The following is a 21,770-nucleotide window of genomic DNA, read 5'->3' as shown; positions in this document are numbered from 1 at the left end:
GAAAGCATAATTTTCATGTAGAATTGCTTGACAGTGTATTTTTAAATTACTCTTCCATAAATGATAGATAATGTGGATTATCGTGGTTTTCATCTCAGGCCTTCATATATCTTTTCAGCCAATTTAATTCCAGGAATTTCCTCGATATTTTTCTCATTACCATTTCTTTCCATCGTTCAACCTTCTAAAAATAAACAATTCTTTCTCACAATAAAATATCACGCTTTTTGCCTGTAGTTTTCACATATAAACTGCATCAAATTCTTGAAAGAAACAGGAAAAGATATACCGATATGCACATTGGAAAATACGAAACTATTTAAAATACGAAACTTTCACGAAGCTTCTTTAGATTCCTATTACACTATAACGATTTGTTAATCTTTGAAACAGTACAGTTCTGATCCATCGATTGCCTCGCGCAATCCTTTAAAATCCAGGTTGCTGCATCTCGAAAAATGTATTTCGCAATAGATCATTGACCGGAAGAGGCGCGTTCCATCGGGTCTAGAGGCGAAGCAATTTTGTGAAATTTCACGATGGCGTGTGCCCTGACCGCGTTTTAGCCTTGGCATTGGAAACTTTCTCCGGCGATCAAACGGTTCCAACGGTTTCAAGCCCTGTTCTGGTTGGTTTGCGACGCCGAAACTCGTCGACCCGACCGATGAATGAGAAAACGATCGGACACGAATTTCGGCCACCGACGTTGGTTACTAATTAGTATACGAATCGATCAACGATTGTCATTGCACTACAAGCTTAAGTATTAAATATAATATAACGTTTGCTATGTTAGTCCCTTTCTGTTTTCACTTTAAGAATTTTTCTATACCATCGATCAACAATTTTTGAGTACAGCTCTGAAGTGACATTTCCTCAGATCCATTTTTCTGGAATTATGCTTCATCTATAATTATCTATACATTGTACAAAGATACTTTAGTGTTGTGATCGATAGATAACTATCTTGCGAGATATTCTGCACTAATGTCAAGTTTTTGAAATTTTACAAATAACAAAGTAACGAAGAAATGATGAAAATGAGAAAGTAATATGGCCATACACGATTTGTATGAATTCCACGTTTCAACATTTTTAAAGGGCAAAATTAATCATTCCAATTAATTGCGTAAGCTGTGTTATATTAATTTTATCGTGTTATATAATATATTAATTACGAGGTGCCTATAATATTATTATTTAGGGGCTTCGAATTATGACTACGAAACTGTTAATAATTATGATTTTTCTGATTAGAAGTAATAAAATTTTAAATAATGAAAATTATTTTTTCACGTATACACGTTCTACAGTTACGTGTTACGTACGCGTAAAACTGTTACTACATTCATATTCATAAAATTGAGTATCATAAAGCAGAATTTACGGATGTAACATGCACATGAAGATATGTCTCCTTTATTAAAACGAAACGAAGCGTAAAATAAGAAAGTCCACATCTCATTTTCATTCATAATGTTATGCATCTCCGAGACGCAGAATTCATAGTTTACACGGTTCGTATTTCAATACGAAGTATATAAAATTACATAGCCGCAAAATTAATTTACTTATTAAACAACGTAATCATCTAAAAGTTCTATTTTATTTTCTATTTTACTAGAAACGAAAGAATGTCTTGTTAAAAATAAAACGTTTTAAAAAATTTTATAGAAAATGAAGGGGTACAAGATATGGATACGTGTTTTGTTCATTTAATGAAATTTTTATAATTTCCACATCTTTAGGCCTTCAAAACCCATCAAAAAATGAAATTCTTTATATCTCTATGGTACCTTTAAAAAATTCCTAGTAAGTTTCTTTAAATAGCGACAAAGTAAACTATTAAACTATAGACGATACTGACGGTAAGCTTTAAATGAGAAAAGTATCGTTTTAAGATCGTCAAAATTGATTTTTTTCGTAGAACGAGGCATCGCGTGCCTTAAAAGTAGATCTTCGTATCTTTTTGATGTCGGCTTGTACAATATAACGTTTTCTGGCTTTTCTATTTTCCTGTGAGACAGATTTACAATTAATTTAATCAATCATTAATCTTTATTTTCTTATGTTAGGTTACCAGAGTTATCAGAGTTGGGTATTATTTGAATAAAATATTAAAAAGATGATTAATTAAATATTAATTTATCTTTGATTTATTCCATTAGATCTTTGGTCATTCTTTCATTTGCTTTTTGAAGTTATTTTGTAATGATGCGTTAGTTTATTTGTACAATTATTTCGTTATTTGATTATTAAACGAAATGCATTTTTTGTTTTATTTTTTATCTGAAAATAATTCCTCATACGATTTTCGATACTATTATACAGGAGTTTCTTCACAGTCTTTTGAATTGAAATGAACAAAACACATATCTTTAATAAGATATTCTTTGATTTTCAATAAAATAGAAAATAAAATACAACTTTCAGATGATTACGTTGTTTAATAAATGGTGCTACGTTTTAAAATGATTTGGTTCTATTATTTATAACTCAAAAATATCCAGAATATAGTGTGTAAAATTTCATATTGTATTATTTGAAAGATAAATGAATCAAGATAAAATATATTATACTTCAAAATGATTTTATTCAATTTCCACATAAAACAAAGTTATTTCTACTAAATAATTTCTTATAATAATACAAAAATCATAAATTATATAAAAAAATATATAAAATAACAAATTAGATGACTGAAATAACTCATTATTTGAAATTGTTATTCTCTATTTCTATTCTAAGTAAAATTTGTCCAAATCTGATACAGACATTATACTATATTGCTATAATAAACTTTATCAACTTATATGTAACTTATACAACCATGTATCTCATATACAGTACCGTTCATAATTATTTCAAACAATACTTTATTTTATACCACATTTTATACTTTCCTTCATTTCTATAGTAAAAGCTAAGTAAAGATTCCTTGCAATTGCTAACATATACTATGAATGTTATTTTAACGTAGAAATTGTATGGGTCTTAAATTCATATCGAAATTCATATTCGAATATCAATCAGAAAAGGTGTCTACAGCTCTATAATTTATGTAATTTCCAGTTACATAGTTGGATTATTGTACATATAAAATTTATTAAGTAAGAGAAAGTTAATAAAATTCAGTATAAGATTCAGTGTACGAAAATCATAGGAGAAAACATGATAAGTACATGTTTGTCGACTATTTTTAATTTGAATGTCATATTAAGACTAAAGGGAAATGTTTTAAAATAAAACAGCTAAACGTGCGACGAATCTGTTATACAGATTCAAAGATATAATTGATGAGAGTTCTTTAGAAGCTAAAGATACAATTATTAAGGTATTTGTAATTTAAATATGATGAGGAATATTTTTTAAAATCATAAAAAGGGTAGAGAAATGGATGTACTTTTAAAATTAAGTAAAACAACAATCTTGGCAACGTGAGACCAATTGACAACGTATTGAGCTCTACAACTTTAGAACTGCTTGTACCAAATGGAAAATGTGACTTACCGTATTTTTTTTTTTCTATATTCTTCACATAAAATTCGCATATTTTAAAAACGGATTCTACCAAATTTCATAATACAGTTCTACTTTGCTGCAAGAAAAAAGAATAAATTTTTATCTCCTTTGTAAATATAACAAGAACAAAGTTCTTTAAGAGCCGTTATAATTATCAATTGAAACATAGCTGATATTAAAGACTAGAACCAAAACTCAATTCACCATTTCGTTTTACTGATCCTTTTGCCAGCAGGTTCTTAAAAAATGTCCATCAACTATCCAGGTCGTTCTAATATAATAATTACGACTGGTAGTATACTTCAATAGAAAATAGAAGAAAAGAAAGTATAAAGTAAGATGATGTATCGTATGTTAACCTTTACACGGGCTTCTCTATCGACGTGAGAAATTTTTATCGATCCTTACGAAACCTGCTTCTCGTTCATAGAGCAGTATTCAACGACATCACGGTAATAATTTGCTGATGAAGTCACCGTTAACTTCTTAGTAGCTTCGCGCAATAGGCACGCGCCAACAGAATCTCCCTCGGGCATTGAATTATGCTTATCGCTTCGCTAATGATTAATCGTAATTGATACCTTCGCGTTATAATATATATCTACGGCGATTGCTAATGCAACTGGCGGAGTTGAAATGTTATCACTGAAGATGCGATATGTTACATGAAAGATGGTCGCGTGTAAACCAGTGAAATGGGAACATAATTATCCATTTCCGCTTACTTATTAGCTTGAAAAATTCCAATTTCTTGGCGCAGTAACGTGGAAATTAATAACATGTACTGTTAATCACCAATTTGATAAGCTGTGCTAATTTACGACTAAGAAGAATTTATTAATTAGATAATGTTTTACCTATTTGTAAATGTATGTAATGTAAGCATTACATTAGTATAGGTACTTGAAAATGTACACAGGATTATAAAAATATCTGATCACTTGTAGATACCTTTCATGAAAAGATGTACATGGTATGTGTGTTATAGGAAACATTTTGAAAATTTGTTAATACTGTTATGAGACTGGACTCTCGTGGTCGTGTTGGTATAGTTTGCAAGAGATCTGGAAATATATACAGAGCCCAGCTCTGTATACTAATACGAATAATATACATATACGAGCGAATACAAGACAATTTTTAAGATTCGAGTTTCTCGAAAACTGAGCCTCGGATGAAAAAATTTTATTCTACATTTTCTTTTAACTTTTGCATAAAACCGGACTCTGCATAGAGATTGCGAGTAATATAATACAAGTATAAATGTTCTATAACGAATCGGAATCATCTCCACGAATAGAGATGTGATGTCAATTAATTTTTTAATATTAACGATATTTTTTTAAAGTATGTATATATTATGTTTGAAATAAACCCAAATTATTATAGTATAAATAAAGTAGGAACTGACTGACAGAGATGGAATAAAATACTGTTTTGTAAGAACCAGAATTTATAGCTCGATAAAATTCTTCTGCTGGAGACAATAATAGCTTATTATTAGTAAGTAATAAATAATAATACATTTTCGATAACAATTTTAAGTAATTTTTTAATATTCGTAATACTTAAAAAAAAAACATTTAATTCATATAATAAAGCATCGAATGCTTTATCTAAGGTGAAGCTATTTTGATAGACAAAATTTTAGTTTAATGAAAAAGCATTTTAAATATACACAACTTTTATCTGGATGAAATTTAATTTTGCATTGCCCTGGCAATAATGTGAGATTTGGCTTAAATGATATATATTCAATGAATGTTATCTTATAATTCAAATCATAATACAAAATATTATTATAATTATATCATCTATAGTTCAGCACAATTGTTGAAAGTTTTCAATAAAAATATGTATGTCCTCTCCAACATTTATTCGATAATTACTTCAATACTTATTTACTATATAAATAATTTCATGGATTATTAAATAATTAAGAATTTAACTGAAGGAAAAGAGAACAAAAGTAAGGTAGAAAAATAGTAATTAACAATAATACGGTAATGTTGAGCAGAGAAAAAGAAATAGGAAAGGAGGGTACCGGTGAAAGTACAGACAATACGTACCGGAACAGTGAGCAAGGTCACTTCCGGTGTCCTCTGTGAGTCTCTGACGATAGCAGTCAAGGCCGTAATTGCAGCCATATTCGAAAGGGCAAGGGCAACGAGGCTCGCTGCAAGGTGAGCCGTGGAAAAGCTGGAATTTGTCTTGCTCGACGATGTTGCAAGCGTCGCGACAACACCCAACGCTCCTGCGACAAGGGCACCCACACCTGCCCACAATCCTGCACCGGAACCGCCCAACGCAGCGCCATGGACCAGCACCAGGATACCGAATACTACGAGGACTACACCTGAGAAACATTAAAGTCGATTTATATTACAATGTGTTTTACGATGATAACAATTAAGTTTTAATATACAAATATTATAATATATAAGTATAATATACAAATGTAAATCATATACAGGGTTATACAGGGTGGTTGGTAATTGGTGGTACAGGCAGAAAGGGGGGGATTCTACGCGAAAAAAGAAGTCGAAAATATAGAATAAACTTTTTTTTTTAATTTTTCCATCGAGACAACGATCTACAGTGAGATCCGTTATAACGAAACGTAATAAAGAGCACGCGTACCGAGCGAAAATTCAAAGTCGATTTTCTCGAAAACAAAGCCTCGAACGAAAAATTTTTATTCTATATTTTCGACTTCTTTTTTCGCGTAGAATCACCCCCTTTCCGCTTGTACCACCAGTTACCAACCACCCTGTATAAATGTAAATCATATACAGGGTTATATAAGTATAAGATTACAATTACATAAGTTTAAGGCACCAATTAAAAAACACGTACAAGTATATGAGATACTCTGATTTTAAAGGTAAATTAAAGAAGAAAATTGTCTTTAATTTTTTAAATGTGTAAAATTTTAAACATAGTCTTCAAAATTAGAAAGCAATCTATATTATTACGATATTTGAAAAGTTTAGGAAACCTTTTATTGCAAAGAATTGTACATATAAATGGTTATGTTCGTTTATTTTCATTTTAGAACTTGATCCTTCTAAAACATAGTAATCAACTTTTTGAAACATTCTTAAAACAATTATGATTCACAATGCAATGTGAAAGATAAAATGAGTGTCTTCTTAAAATATATGAAATTGGTTTAAGGACTCTCTTTTTCTACAACGAAATTCACTTTTGTCCTCTATACAAATAACAGAGTACACATGAACATTGAAATAATTGTATTCATTAGAGTGTCGCCAGAGAACATCGAATAACAATGAATTGCAGCGCTGCAATTCTCTACGGTTTGCAAACCCGCGGAAAGAGTTACACAAGTATGACTTTCTAAGTGAAATGTTTTCACTTTTACGCCGATTTCTATGCAGTTTGGAGAAATGTATGCTCGGCCGGTCAATGGAAATTCGTGTATTTTTCATGTATAGAAATCCAAACCAATCAAGATACTACGCGAAAGTGGAAACCGCATCATAACATGTTCGACTTGCTTGTTTATGTACTATATGATAATTTCAAAAAGTAAATGTTTTCTAATGCTATTGCGGACTCAATGATCAGAACATCAAGGATTCAAAAATTTAAAGATGGGCTCTTGCAAGAAAAATTGAAAAACAAGAACAGAATGTTAAAGAAATGATTACATTTGTATTCAAAAGCTTTGGTGCTCTTTAATACTAATATTTATAAAACAGTTCAAACTAAATGACCTTCTGCCTCTTATTTAAAATAAGAAAAAATGATGAAATATATGGGATAGATAATATTTCTGAAAAATTCGATTCGACAGCATATCGTGATCGATTCGGATAAACAAAGTCCTAGACTTGATAAAAATATGGATCTTTTGCGATTGTATGTAATAAATTGTTCATATTTAAATAAACTACAGGTCACATTGTTATTATCTTCTTTATTACATTATTATTTAAATAAGTACAGAATTACATAAGGAAGAAATAAATATTGTAATATCTGTTTGTAACAATAATTATTAAGAGAATAAATGCTGCTGACGAATAAAAATTAATGCAAAAATTGCTTGTTAAAAATTATCCACACGTATGAAGATTACTTCGTTCTTTTTATAAATTATTTATTCATTTTTCCCACAGGCTGATTGTATTAACATTTGAAACTTCAAAAATTAATTAATCTGATTAAAAGACATTTTGAAATATTCCTCCTAATAAAGAAAAACTACTTAAAATAATTACCGTGTTTGATATTTGCAAAATAAAGTATTAATTGTAAAAAAAATAGCATATTTAGTACGTTTCAGCATTTCTGGTGTAATTTCTGTGATACGAACGATTTTGAGAACTAGATTTTCCAGCAAATAATTCCCTAATTGAGTGATATAAATATGTATCATTAAACTAAAAATTAAGTAGAGTACGTGTTAAACTAATTTTATAACTGTATTTTGTACTGTATTTCTATAATTTTGTTTTTGATTCTCTTTCTCTCTTCCCTTCCCTCTCTCTTTCTCTATTTGCATTTCAGTCATTAAAATGTTCCGACTTTTCGATCGAGATATCTTTTTTCCTCATTTCGTAGCAATCAATATGGATTATTATATCATCAAGGATGATAAGCAACAAATGAACCTGTACTTATATGTGTATTTACATGAAATTAAATAATTGATCGCTATTAAGGATCACGTTTAATTAATCTGGAATTCGCTATTTGTTGATATTGAAACGGCTGGCAAACACGTTTGCTGTGAATTTATAATGTTATTACATAATTGGATTTAATCCGATGAAACAGGTTCTTCCAGTCATTTAGATTTTAATCGATTTTCGACTATCAAAGTTATCTTGTTATTATCCAGGTATGTAAATAATACACAAATAACGTGTCTATGTTGAAAATTAGATTTGTTAGAAAAAATTACTCATTGTATTTTATTTTATAATATACTGTATGTAATATTGAATTAATTATCCGTTTCTTAATAAATTTTGATGTTAACATTATTTACAAACGTCTAATTAACTTTCTAAGCAATATTATCTTGTCTAAATGGCTAATAATTGCAGAAATTTATTTGAGAACTTGAGATAGAGCTGTTGATAAAAGAAAAAGCTACCACTTTATTGCTGATAAAATTAAATATTTGGTTTTCTAATGTAAAATTTGCATATAATACAGCGAAGGAAATTTAACATTTTTGTAGAAAGTATGCAGCTTCTCTTTAACGATAATCTAACAGTACTGAATAACATGTTTATTAAATTTATTATCTACTTAATTTTATTATTAATTTAAGAAGTCTTGGAATAATTATCAAAGTAATACATGTATAAAAAATTATATTCAAACGTAGATTCTATTGGATATCAAATACGCCTCTCAAGTATGTTTACTTCTCCTTGCTATACACACGTCATTTAATTATTTGTCTCTAATATCTTATTCGTATGTCACTTACGTTGCACAATCCTTTGGAAAAAATTTTTACCGTACGTATACTGGTATCATTTTAAAAATTGCTTTGCATAAAGTATATAATATATATAATATATCAATTTTTATATTACATATTGTGTATAAAATATATAGGGTGGTTGGTAACTGGTGGTACAAGCGGAAAGGGGGTGATTCTACGCGAAAAAAGAAGTCGAAAATAGAGAATAAAAATTTTTCGTTTGAGGCTTTGTTTTCGAGAAAATCGACTTTGAATTTTCGCTCGGTACGCGTGCGGTACGTTATAACGGATCTCACTGTAGATCGTTGTCTCGATGGATAAATTAAAAAAAAAATTTTTTTATTCTATATTTTCGACTTCTTTTTTCGCGTAGAATCACCCCCTTTCCGCTTGTACCATCAGTTACCAACCACCCTGTATAATATATCGTATAGAAATGCTTATATGTAATTGAATTAGTTGTATATACTATAACGAGTTTTATTTCTGTTCCTTGTTACAATATAGGATTTAAAGATACATTTCTTGTACCTTGGAGATTTTATAGATTGTTATAGAACAGCTTTCAGGCTATTGTTTCGAGTAATAATCAGAAAATATCAATTTGATACGATACTAATTATATATTTGATACCATTGAACAAATTTTTCTGTAGCGCGTTCCAATCTATTTTCTTATCACAGAATTCAATAATTCCAGAAGTTACTTTCTGATATCAATGACAAAAGTGTGCCTTCTGCAAATTTATCATACTCTTCAAATAAACATTGATATACTAATAAATGTCTAAAAGTAAAACTACGTTTATAATACATTAGTACCTTATCCAGAATAATTATACGCTTTCACGAAAGTATTTGAACACTTATCGCAAACTGTTATGTTCATATTGTATGTTGAAAGTCATTAACATTATAAGATGCCACTAACAGTATTATATCGAATAAATTTGAAACCAATCTAGAAATGTACATAGGAGTTACAAGATATTTATCGTGAACATGCATTTAGTAAAAACTTAGTATACAACATGAAACTATCTTAAGCAAGTATTAAATATGATCCCGCTGAATATTGACGCTTATTAATATAATGGATAATGTTACTGAACGTTTAAATACTTTTGTGGTCTCTGTGAACTATAACTTGGGTATTCACAAACAGGAAGCGACTTCCGATGTCGATAACGTTTTGATATGTTGTTCAGATGAGGACTGTTAATCATTAAAAGGTTATTATTAAAAAAAGTTTACACAAAAGTACGTAATTTTCCGCATACCATTTATATTTAATAGAGCGTGAATAACCGAGACCTTTTTTCCCAGGTAACCCAGGTAATCTAGATTTGACCCAGATCTAACTTAAACTCATTTCGAATTAACTTAAAATTAGATTTGGGTTGGGTCAGATTAGACATTTTTTGAGTCTATCCTTTTACTTATTGATATGTAGTGGCACAGGAGTCAAAGGACGACGCGAGTCGAGAGCGACTCATACTGTTGTTTTGCCTCAAGACATTGACTCAGCTTTGATGCAGAAATGTAATGATAAACAAACTGCGGGCAAAACAATGTCACCGCTACGTGCAACCGTCGAATCAAGACGAATTCAAATTTTCCGACTTCTCCCCGACCAGTATAAAACGACACACAGTATCACACAATATCACACAGTATCGTACAATACCTACACCGTATCTCTGAGTATCTGCGAGTATCACGAGTATCTAACAGTACCTACAATATCTTCGAGTGTCTACCGAGTTACGCGACGAGCATTTACGAGTATTTATTCCGCGATTTTATTCTGCGATTTATGCTTTGTACTAACGACTCACGTATACGGCTGTATATTAATTTATTATTCTAAATAATAAAATAATAAAAACCTCACGTACCAACGTCCCCTTCACATAGACATCTACACATACTACAATATCAAAATACAAAATAAGTTTAAAACAAACTCTTTTTGACAATAACTTTTTAATAAGCGGTGACCCGCAACTATATGAAACCTTTACAAAACTACGCAAGGTGATGACCTTGGCAACATATTAAAAAATATCATTTAATTGTCACATATACAGGGTGGTTGGTAACTGGTGGTACAAGCGGAAAGGGGGTGATTCTACGCGAAAAAAGAAGTCGAAAGTATAGAATACAAATTTTTTTTTTTAAATTTTTCCATCGAGACAACGACCTACAGTGAGATCCGTTATAACGTACCGCACGCGTACCGAGTGCAAATTCAAAGTCGATTATCTCGAAAACAAAGCCTCAAACGAAAAATTGTTATTCTATATTTTCGACTTCTTTTTTCGCGTAGAATCATCCCCTTTCTGCTTGTACCACCATTTACCACCCTGTATATTCCCAGATTTGTTTCAAATTTTACGAATATAATCATGACAAGCAAGTCTGCCATTTATAGCCAATACTAATTAAAAATTCAAAATGTTTCGTATAGCACGTATAAGTATAGTATATAACACACACATATTCTTAAACGTGTCTATAGGTGTGCGAATATTTTTTCATATTATTATATTATTTCATATATGAAATATGAAATAATTTTTGAAATAATTATCCATAAATGTGTCAAAGATAGACTTACCAAGTAACAACTGTCCGCAAGAAGTGAACATCAGAAGATTCGAATCATCTTTAGGCTCCGTACTCCTCAGTTTCTGTCGATCATCCGGATGTTGCTGTGTTCGTGGTTGTTGTTGTCGTTGCTGTTTCTCAGAGATAAGGATCTCCTTCGAGTGCTTCGACTCCAAACAACTCTCCGGCTTCAAATCCGATGCGCACGACTCCTTCGAGTCCTTCGAATTACTCGAATCCTGACTTCTGACCGTCGAATCAAGCGCAATCGTCGCGTTCTCCATGCTTCTTCTTCTTTCTCCCGTTAGAGGCGTTTTAATGCATCACTATACACACCTGTTCCTTCCTGTTTCTTTACCATGCAGCGTTCCAGGAACGTTTAGTTATTTGCTCTTGTCTCTCATGAGCTTCCTTTTTTATTTAACTCTCTCTTTTTCTCTTTTTCTTTCTTCTATTATTTTTCTTTGTGCCTTGTATAAAATATTCGTATTTTATTTGATCTTTTATATCTCGTATATTTGTTTAAAACAATCTAGGAACAGCTACTATATTTCTCTTGTTAGTTTTATTTTAATAATCATTTATTATAAATTGTATAAGAGTTAGGATTAAAATAACATTTTTGGGAGGAATCGTCGCTTTTTCTGATTGGTTTTGCTTCGAAGCGACACTTTGTATCGTGCGATCAGGTAAAGGTCAATAGACGCCGAGGTCGCTGATCCGGTTAACACACTCCGTTGAATCCCAATGATCTGTAAATTAAGCAAGCAACAACTGTGTTGATAATCATTCAACAGTATCGAAGTTGCGGTAAGAGGAACGTTCGATTTCTACCGAGGGTTAGTTATATCATGGCGTAGTATTTTATTGAAATATACTTTCAGTATAAAACAGCAAAGAACGAGATAGTGAAATCAACTTAGTTTCCATCAGCAACGACAAATGATCTCGTATACAGAAAATTATAAGAACAAAATATATATAGTGTACAACGAAATAAAAGAAAACATGGTAAATGCATTTTCATTAAGTTGCTATTTAAAAGGAACTTTAATATAAAATATTAAATTGCTGCATATGAAATATCTTTTATTTGAAGTTTGGATTTGACGAATTAATATCGCTTATTAAATTTTATCCTATTGTCAATTAACGATATATTACGGAAGAGTAAATTTGTTATATACCACGTATATTCAATGTTAAGAAGATTTATAGAAATAAAATCTTATTATTAGAATAACCAAAATATTTGGTTAATTTTCCTATACGAAGAAAAGTATCGTGGCAGCTGCTAGAAACGTCCTCTAGTTTATCTAAGCAATTTTTTGATGCACAGTTCGTTAAAACAACTATAATAATTTCATTCCAAGAATTAGTTAATTCTAGAATCGATAATTCTCGTAAATCTGGAACAATGAAATTAATTATATATACATATACATACGAAGAAAATCTAAACAGGAATACAGCTTTATCATATCGAATTAGATAATCGTTCGATTAATAATATAAATTAAATTACTCATACTAGCCCAATCTTTTTAGTCTAATTTGAAATATCTAATTGTTTTGTCTCTTTTTTAAAATTTAGTTTTGAAATATAAATTTTTCTGTGTCTTTTTTATTAGAACTTTAATAGAACTTAATTAGAACTTCAGAGATCTTTCAGATATTTCTCTTGCACTATTAACTCGCTGTTTATAAAATTAATAATTCATGTTTCAACGGAATAATTGCTGCAAAGTAGATGATTCTAGAATCATATATAGTGGAGAAAAAAAATTTTTTCTCCGATATTCCAATTTTATTTTTGATACATTAGATAGATTTTTTCCATCTTTGTATTCGCTGGTAATAATTAGAGCTATTTTCGTATTTAGTTGTAAAAAAAAAAGCTATTCAAATATTTCTATTTCATCTTTAACTTGCATGCAAACATTCTCAACATTTAAGTCAATTAAAGTAACTTATCCATGAATGAATTAACAATTGCGAATCATTTTATTTTATTATACAAACACAACATTTTTTTAAACGATCTCCTAATCTCATTTCTAACAAAGGATATATTTGTTTTATTTACTTTCATAATGTATTATTTCCATTATTTTTACTTTCATATTTTGTTATTTGTGCTATCATTATAAAGCCAAGTACATGTGAAGTTCAATGCCTTTTGCTCAAAAAAGTAGAAATATTTTTAAAATCATAATTGTCCTGCTTAAGGAAAACTTAAAGAATTACAAGAGTAAGATAAGACATTATAAGATATATAAAATAATGTAAGAAACATATTACATATATTTAAAAGTACAAGACTAAAGTCTAAGAGTTTTAAAAACTAAGATAAGATATATACATAAGAATATAATATAAATTAGCAATTAATATAAATACAAATTAATATAACTTTATTAAAACTAATATATTGTGTTCACATACAAGTAATGTACTGTTTAAATTTAAAACAGAGTGTACAATTAATGATCGAAGATCGTACCAGGTAGTAAGTTTTATTGCAATAAAAATAACTGATTTTAACAATTAATATGATAATATTATCATTTAATAAATGTACGTTGTTCAACCTAAATTAGTCGCTAATAATCTTGCAGTCGATGGAATGTCAATGCAGTCACTGTTATCATTATCATGATCATTGCTATCAATACAAATTATAATGTAATCGAATCATTTTTAAACCAATCGTATTTCGTTAGATATTACAAGGTTAAAGAAAAAATAAAATAATCGCCACGATTTTCCATTACAAATTTTTGTTACAAATTTGTTTACAACATTAACACTAGCCTTACCAATATTCAATGTTTAATCTGAAATTGTACATTCATTGTTATTTCTTTTGTCCATCTAACTTTATGTAAATTCTTACGTTATCTGATTCATCGGTTTCTCAATTTTTCTTAATATAAGAATTTACACAAAGTTGAATGAACAAAAGAAATAACAATGAACGTGCAATTTTAAATTAAACTTTGAGATCGGTTTGACCGGGCACTGATAATGTTAGTGTTAAACGTCTTCTTGTTTTGTCAAACTGAAAGCGTGAGATGGCACAGAAATCAAATATAAAAATTCAAAGGCAATAATAGTGCTAACTATGGCTCGTATTTTAATAAAAGAGAGATAAAGAATAATTGAGACAAGCTGAAAAACTTTCTCGGCAAGCGAAACAACGATATTGCGTGATATTACTTAATAAAACGCAATGGAACGCGTCCTTTCGTTTTTCAACATCGTCTCTGGCGATAGCTCAATAAACTCGGCGTCGCTGTTACCTGAAACGCATCGTAAATCGATCCTCTTACGTTTGTTGGCTAAGAAAAATACCACGCAGTGCTCAATGTCTGTAAATCAAGTACAGTTAAGACGATCAACCCGGAAAAATTCTATACTTCGTCATGTGCAGCGACCTTGAAGTAACATGAATTCGACCTTCTTCCATAGACGAAAGAAGAGATGAAATTAGAATTATAAAACATTTTTTTATTCAATTTATCGGTTTCCATGTAAATGGATTACGTGTACGATTTTGCAACTTATTTATTCGAGTCTTGAAAATACGATTTTACTAATCCCAGTCTATTTGAAATATTATTTTTTCACTTTTTCCTCTATTTTATCTGCATAGTAATAAAGAATGACAAGATTTGATAAAATATCCAAGAAATTTCATAACGAATACAATACGCTACTTTGAGGAAACAAATATATACAACATCGTCACTAGTTTGACTAATAAACTCGCAGTCGATGCAACGTAAAACGTAGACGTGGGAGAAGGAGAAAAAGAAGATGAATTTAATTAATGATTATTAACGAAAATTATTCGAAAATTTTAACAATATTGCACTTTACTGTACATGATATGACAGTTTTAATTTTTGTTTGGAAAGAATTTTCATCAGTCGTGACAAGATGTATTACTATAGCAGTTGTTGTTAATATATTAAAGTTTGCATTAAAATAAAAATTTTATATATATATACATAATATATAGTATACTATCTTAATATGTTGTATCTTTGTAGTTTTTCGAGTTCTGAATTTATTTTGTACTTAATAAAATAGTTTGCGTATGATTTTGAGAATCTCGTTGTTAATTGATATTTAGGTGCAATAAAATACGACTAGTAATAATATCGAACTTTTGAACATATATACAGGACGAAACGCAAGATGCAATTTCTGTTGTGTTTATATCAATGTTCACTATTCCTTTATCTATTCAATTATCGTGCTCTTATTTATTTCACGCATTTGCTGTTAAATGTCTGATATTCAATAACAAAAGCGAACAATTTATACGTGGCCCGTATCCGTCGAACAACTCTCTCTTACAAACTAATTTTACTATCAACCAGGTAACATTTAAATATTCTCTATTCACACAATTCGCCCACAACCATACTTCCGTATTTCACGTGATTAATTAACCAATTAACTGTTTCCAACCTACTTAACGCTTTTGGCATAATACGCGCGTAAATTCATTCGTAAAATTTTAGAAAACGTTGCGTCGTTGAACGACGTTGTTCCACGATGGATATTTCACGGTAGACGAAACCGGCGGCGGCGTGTACGGTAAATTTCTGACCGGAAAAGGATCCTCGGCGCAAGCACGATGAGTTGCGAACAAGCACGCAACAGAGGCCTCGCTGCTAAATGGTGCAATTGTTACAAGCGGTGGGATATGAATCGGTCAACAGAGTAGTGGTTTTTCACCTGTTCGTGGCCATAATATCATCGGACGACGCGAACAAGAACTTTCACACGTAAACGCACAGCTTTACAGTTATGTACATTGTTAGCTATGCGCTTGTTTTGCCTTATGCTGACGGATGGCACAATCCACTATTGGATTGAGTCGTTGCATTAATTTGAATGCGGAATACTCGTATGTAATTGCGGTGTAATTATTTGCACGGAATGCAGTGGAATATTTGATGAGATTGGATCGAGGCTCTGACAAAGAGAAATTGAAATCGAAACAAAAAAGGAAGTTTCCCATTGTATATTAAAATTAGCTTATACAAGTTACAAGTGTCGGGATACTTTGGTCGATCTGTGATAATAATATGCAATGGTACGTCTATATACAATTACAATTACAATATACAATTTACGTCCATATCGCGTGTCTTATATAAGACACTTTGAAATTTTATTAAGACTGCAATAAGATACTGAGATACGACTAGAAGAAAGCAGTCTGAAAACGCGTATAAGCAAGCTACAAGATATTTACGCATATTGAAGCATATATTTAGTATAACAATTAGCCATCTTAAGCGTACAAAAGTAATTAAGCATTATAATAGAATAAATAGTTTTGTGCTCTCTGCGAGATATAATATCGTACTTGTACTAAATATCTTGTCATTTCTATGTACACGTATACGTATATTCCCAGAATTGTTTTAAACTCTACCAATATGGTCATGATAGTCGAGTTTCATAACAGAGCTAATGAAATTTCATAATGTTTCGCACAACATACATACTATGCTCATAACAGGTGCCTACAAGTTTCGAATGTTTTCTGCACAGAGAATTAGAATTGTTTATAATATACAGGATGGCAGGTAACTGGTGGTGCAAGCGGAAAGGGGGTGATTCTATGTGAAAAAAGAAGTCGAAAATATAGAATAACAATTTTTCGTTCGAGGCTTTGTTTTCGAGAAAATCGACTTTGAATTTTCGCTTGGTACGCGTGCGGTACGTTATAACGAATCTCACTGTAGATCGTTGTCTCGATGGAAAAATTAAAAAAAAAAATTTTTATTCTATATTTTCCACTTCTTTTTTCGCGTAGAATCGCCCCCTTTCTGCTTGTACCACCAGTTACCAACCACCCTGTATATGGGGGTGTTTGTAATACAACATTAAATTGATATAAATTATTTTATAACTCTGATTAGTATTTTTGCATTGAGTTACATGAATTTGAAAATTGTTACGTTATTTTATTGCTTTTCCTAAATTAGATTGTTGCAACTTTTTCATTGATTCTTTACAGTCGCATCAATCACTATAATAACTTATTAGCCACTTAGTTGAGATTATAGATTGAGTTTTATAATTTTTGGGAATGATCGATCCGTTGTAACAATTTTAGCAATTACAATGTTTGATTAAAAGTTTGTAAGATACCTTTAAGCAGTAGAATATTTTTGTATTCATCTTTGAATTTTTGTATTAATTCAAAGGGAGAAAACAAATTTTTTATTCGACAATCTGTATTCCCCATTTTAATGTTTTAAGAAGTAAGTAAATGTTGCGTGATAAAATATGTAGTTTAGTATATTATCGTCTTAAAAAATAAATAAATCTTGCACGATGAAATATATATTCCAACATATTATTATTTAACTTCGAAAAATGTAATGGAGATAGATATCAATTCAAACATAACTTTCACAGAAGTTCGAAATTTAGGGGTAACATTGAAATGAAATTTAATAAAAAGGTTGAACGGAAATTTTCATTGAAAGAGTAAGATTTTCATTATAACCGTCCTTCACATATTCATGTAACTCTTTCAGTAAAGTACGAAAAAGAAACTGGCTTTGCAAATTTATTAGGAGTATTTATCACGCGTAGAAAATGATTTACGTACAAGTGTAAATCTAGCCTAAAATATTTTACACAGATCTTCCATCTAATTAGACGAAAAGTCGTTCAAATTATACTTCAAACCATTTTTACATATAATCTCATTGTTAAGTTGAAGAAAATGATTTATACGCAATTAAGGATTCTTCTAAGAATAGCATACGCATATTTTTTACTAAATTATCGCAGAAAAAAAGAAGATTGTCCAATGGTCTAAGCAATTATGTTTCAAGTCATTTCGCGTAGTTTATTGTCGAACTATAATAAATTATTCATACATAGATACGTATCTTTCGCAGAATAATTTATACAGACCTTTCACCAAATTATAAGGAAAATTGTACCAGAACCAAATCCACTATTCTTAAATTACCTTTTCCATTACCGAGGATCCACCAACAATAAATCTTGTCTTTTAAACTCGATAAAGATCTTTCCTCGATTTAAGAAACTTTCTTCGATCAGCAAACCTGCTATATCTCGAATATCTCACGCGATCTTGTTACTTAGCTTAAACATTTATCAATTATCTACGGTTGTGTTATCTCTTCCCTTGAAGATTTTGAAGGTAAATTATTTTCATAAAAATTCATGACAAACTTTCTCTAAATAATATAATAAATTCCTCTTATCTTAAAAGTTACAAGGTATCTGAAAATTGAAATCTTATAGGATCTCTCGATCAAATAAAATCTTTTGATCATAACGATATCCCTGTTCAATTTTCTAAAGATTCGATTGTACATTTTCTTTCTTGATACAGTTCATTAAACATTTATATTAATATATTATATCACAAAATCAAATCTTACAGCCGAATAACTTCTTCAGATCATTTCAAACATGGAATACTTTCTATGTCGGCTTACGAACGTTTTCTACTGTGAATCTATCACGCTGTCAAAATTAATATATTGCACAGGGTATTTATTGTTTCTTAATTTCACAAAACTCTATCTAATCTAATTATTAGTGGCTCATTAAAATTCCCTTACAACAATTTTCGTCAGTAAATTATATTTCATACAATAACACACTAAACCTTCTTATAGTAGTTTACTTCAACAAGAATTCGTCAATTATTAATAACTTCATTAACTTCTCAAACCTGTAAATTTCTCGTTTCACAGTTCACTAAAATAATAAATATCATATTTATAATCCATGAACTTACTGCCTGTTGAAATTAACATTTCACACGATCCCATTATCTGGCTTAACAAAACCTTCCCAATGATAAACCTTTTCAATATAATTCACTAGATCACAATAAGACAACATCTTTTTCTTTATTATTCAACAGTCTACGTAGTTGTTGAAATCAAAGTTATAAATGAGAATCTCTCTTACCATTAAACCGTCTAAAAGTTAGAACTAAAAGTTGACACGATCTAATTTCTTGGCTTGAAACGTCCCTAAAGATCAGAAATCTCTTCTATTTTACAATTTCCTCTTTTAAAGTGAGCGACAATTCTACTCCATTTTCTCTGTCAGAACAACCCTCCAAATCATCCCCAATCAAATCTCTTTCTTCACCAAATTAACTATCGCACCTCCGATTCTGTCACCTTCGAACTCAGCCTCGGATAAAATCGCCCAATCTTCACAAACGAAGCATTTCTTCGTCAGAAAAATCTCTCACTATCCGGTGAACGACCCGTCAAACGATTCGTCAAAACACGACAACATCAGATACATGGAAATTGTCGCTGCATTTGGAAGTTTCGGATTGTCAGCTAATGGAAAAGCATCTTTTTTTTTTCGAATGTTAAAATTGGAAAATTGAATTCTAGCGACGAAATGTCGCGTTCCAGAACACTGTGCGCTCGTAGGTTGCAGACGAGGTCGCAGAAGACTCGCGAATGAACGTACCAGGTCGACGTAGCTCGTCGCAGTTCCTCCTTGTCATCACATGATCCGCCGCAAGGGATCGTAACACACTTCACTGATCGAACGTCACGCACTTATATGTTACGGTTACACCTGGTCCAGATCGCGGTCAGACACTAGGAACGAAAAGGCAAAAGACACTTGTGCAAAGTGAGTTCGACTTGTGATACTCTTGTACGACCGGCTTCTCGTACATCCGATCGGTGACTGGAGCGTGTTGGCTCGCACGGCACAGTTCGCGACTACTACTCTCCTTGCGCCTTTCTCCGTCTCTCTTTCTTCCTTTGCATCAAGGTGTAACACCGATGATCACCCCTCTACCTTCCCGACCCTCTCTCCGTGGAATAGCCGTCGTTCTTTCTACCGTGGAACACCCCGAAAATTGCTCAACGAGCGATCAGCGATCCTTACGCGCTAGGTAAATCGCGGCTAACGCGCGCGCCGGATTACCGTGGGAATCAAAGGCTTCCGGCTGTAAAGCTTGCTTTTCATTCTAATTACGCTTGTAATTACACTAAGGATGTCTGTGAGTTCTTTATGGAATTTAAAAGTGAAATGCTCTACGTATAACATGTATAAATATGTAAAATATTTAGAGTACAGTACTTAAGATATTTAGACGAAACAAATTGCTATTTTCATTCCATTTCTTTAACCGGCTACGCAGAGCCATTACCACTATACAGGGTGGTTGGTAACTGGTGGTTGGTAAATAGAAATTTTTTTTTTTTTTTTTTAATTTTTCCATCGAGACAACGATCTACAGTGAGATCCGTTATAACGAGACGTTTATTCTATATTTTCGACTTCTTTTTTCGCGTAGAATCACCCCCTTTCCGCTTGTACCACCAGTTACCAACCACCCTGTAGTTTGAGATTAAACGGGCATTTCTCGGTTCGCTCGATACAAATCGATTGATTTGATTCTGTGCTGACAATTCTCGGCAATTCCTTGGTTTTTAGTGATCTGCAAGTAAAAATAGAGAAAGTGGAAGAGATACGGGGTAAGATTTGGGTCCGTAATATCGGTGCTCTACTGCGGCTACAGTTAAGAGAATTCAATGAAAAGTAGTAATTTTTCATCTATTATTTATCTGGTTTGTTACTTATCAATGGTCGATGATATTCATATGTTGTAAACATTTCGTTGCTTGTTTTAGTTTCTTCTATCTTAAAAGTTCCTTACTCAGATCAGAGGAGAACGCGTACAAATAATATTATAAATTCTACAATTTCAGGAAATTCTATACTGTAACGAAAGAATTTGTACGTTCTAAAATATTAAACTTGCTGCGCTCTTTGAATTTTTGCATCTTTTGTTTAAATGCATAAAAATTTCAATGCACTCAATTTAACTGTGATAGTAGACATATCAACAATGATTCTTTTATTCTATCTTCAGTCTTACAAATTTTTTAATGATAGCAAAATGCGACAGAGTTGCTAATGATTTAAAGAAGTAGGGATAAAACACGTTATTATACATATTTATAAAGAATTGAAAATTTATAATAAAATCTTCTAAACACAGTCGTTTTAATCAGATTTTGTATTTATCTCAGTTGTGCAAGAAATTATATCCCGAAACTATTGCAATTATCGTGATTAAAGATCTTAGTTGATCTTGGTAAATTTTTACCGA

General features: G+C 31.0%; 1 protein-coding gene across 3 annotated transcripts in view; it reads right to left on the bottom strand.

The window, feature by feature from the left end:
- LOC117215714 overlaps window positions 1-20,436 on the bottom strand; it is a 31,103-nt gene extending 10,667 nt beyond the window's left edge. Inside the window, exons 1-3 of one of the 3 annotated variants that reach the window (XM_033462132.1) lie at window positions 20,111-20,436; window positions 11,610-12,351; window positions 5,592-5,878 (exon numbers count right to left, since the gene is read on the bottom strand). In XM_033462132.1, the coding sequence (XP_033318023.1) occupies window positions 5,592-5,878; window positions 11,610-11,883 (561 nt within the window). In that variant the 5' untranslated portion in view covers window positions 11,884-12,351; window positions 20,111-20,436. The remainder of the gene's footprint in view (window positions 1-5,591; window positions 5,879-11,609; window positions 12,352-20,110) is intronic. The other 2 variants (XM_033462135.1, XM_033462133.1) reach the window with 2 other exon arrangements.
- Between the last annotated feature and the right edge of the window lie 1,334 nt (window positions 20,437-21,770).

This window comes from Bombus bifarius, unplaced genomic scaffold (genome assembly GCF_011952205.1).
Source record: "Bombus bifarius isolate JDL3187 unplaced genomic scaffold, Bbif_JDL3187 scf7180000009772, whole genome shotgun sequence".
In the NCBI taxonomy this organism is placed as follows: Eukaryota; Metazoa; Arthropoda; class Insecta; order Hymenoptera; family Apidae; genus Bombus; species Bombus bifarius.
Note: the sequence above shows the minus strand (reverse complement) of the source record. Positions and strands in the feature narration are given on the sequence as shown.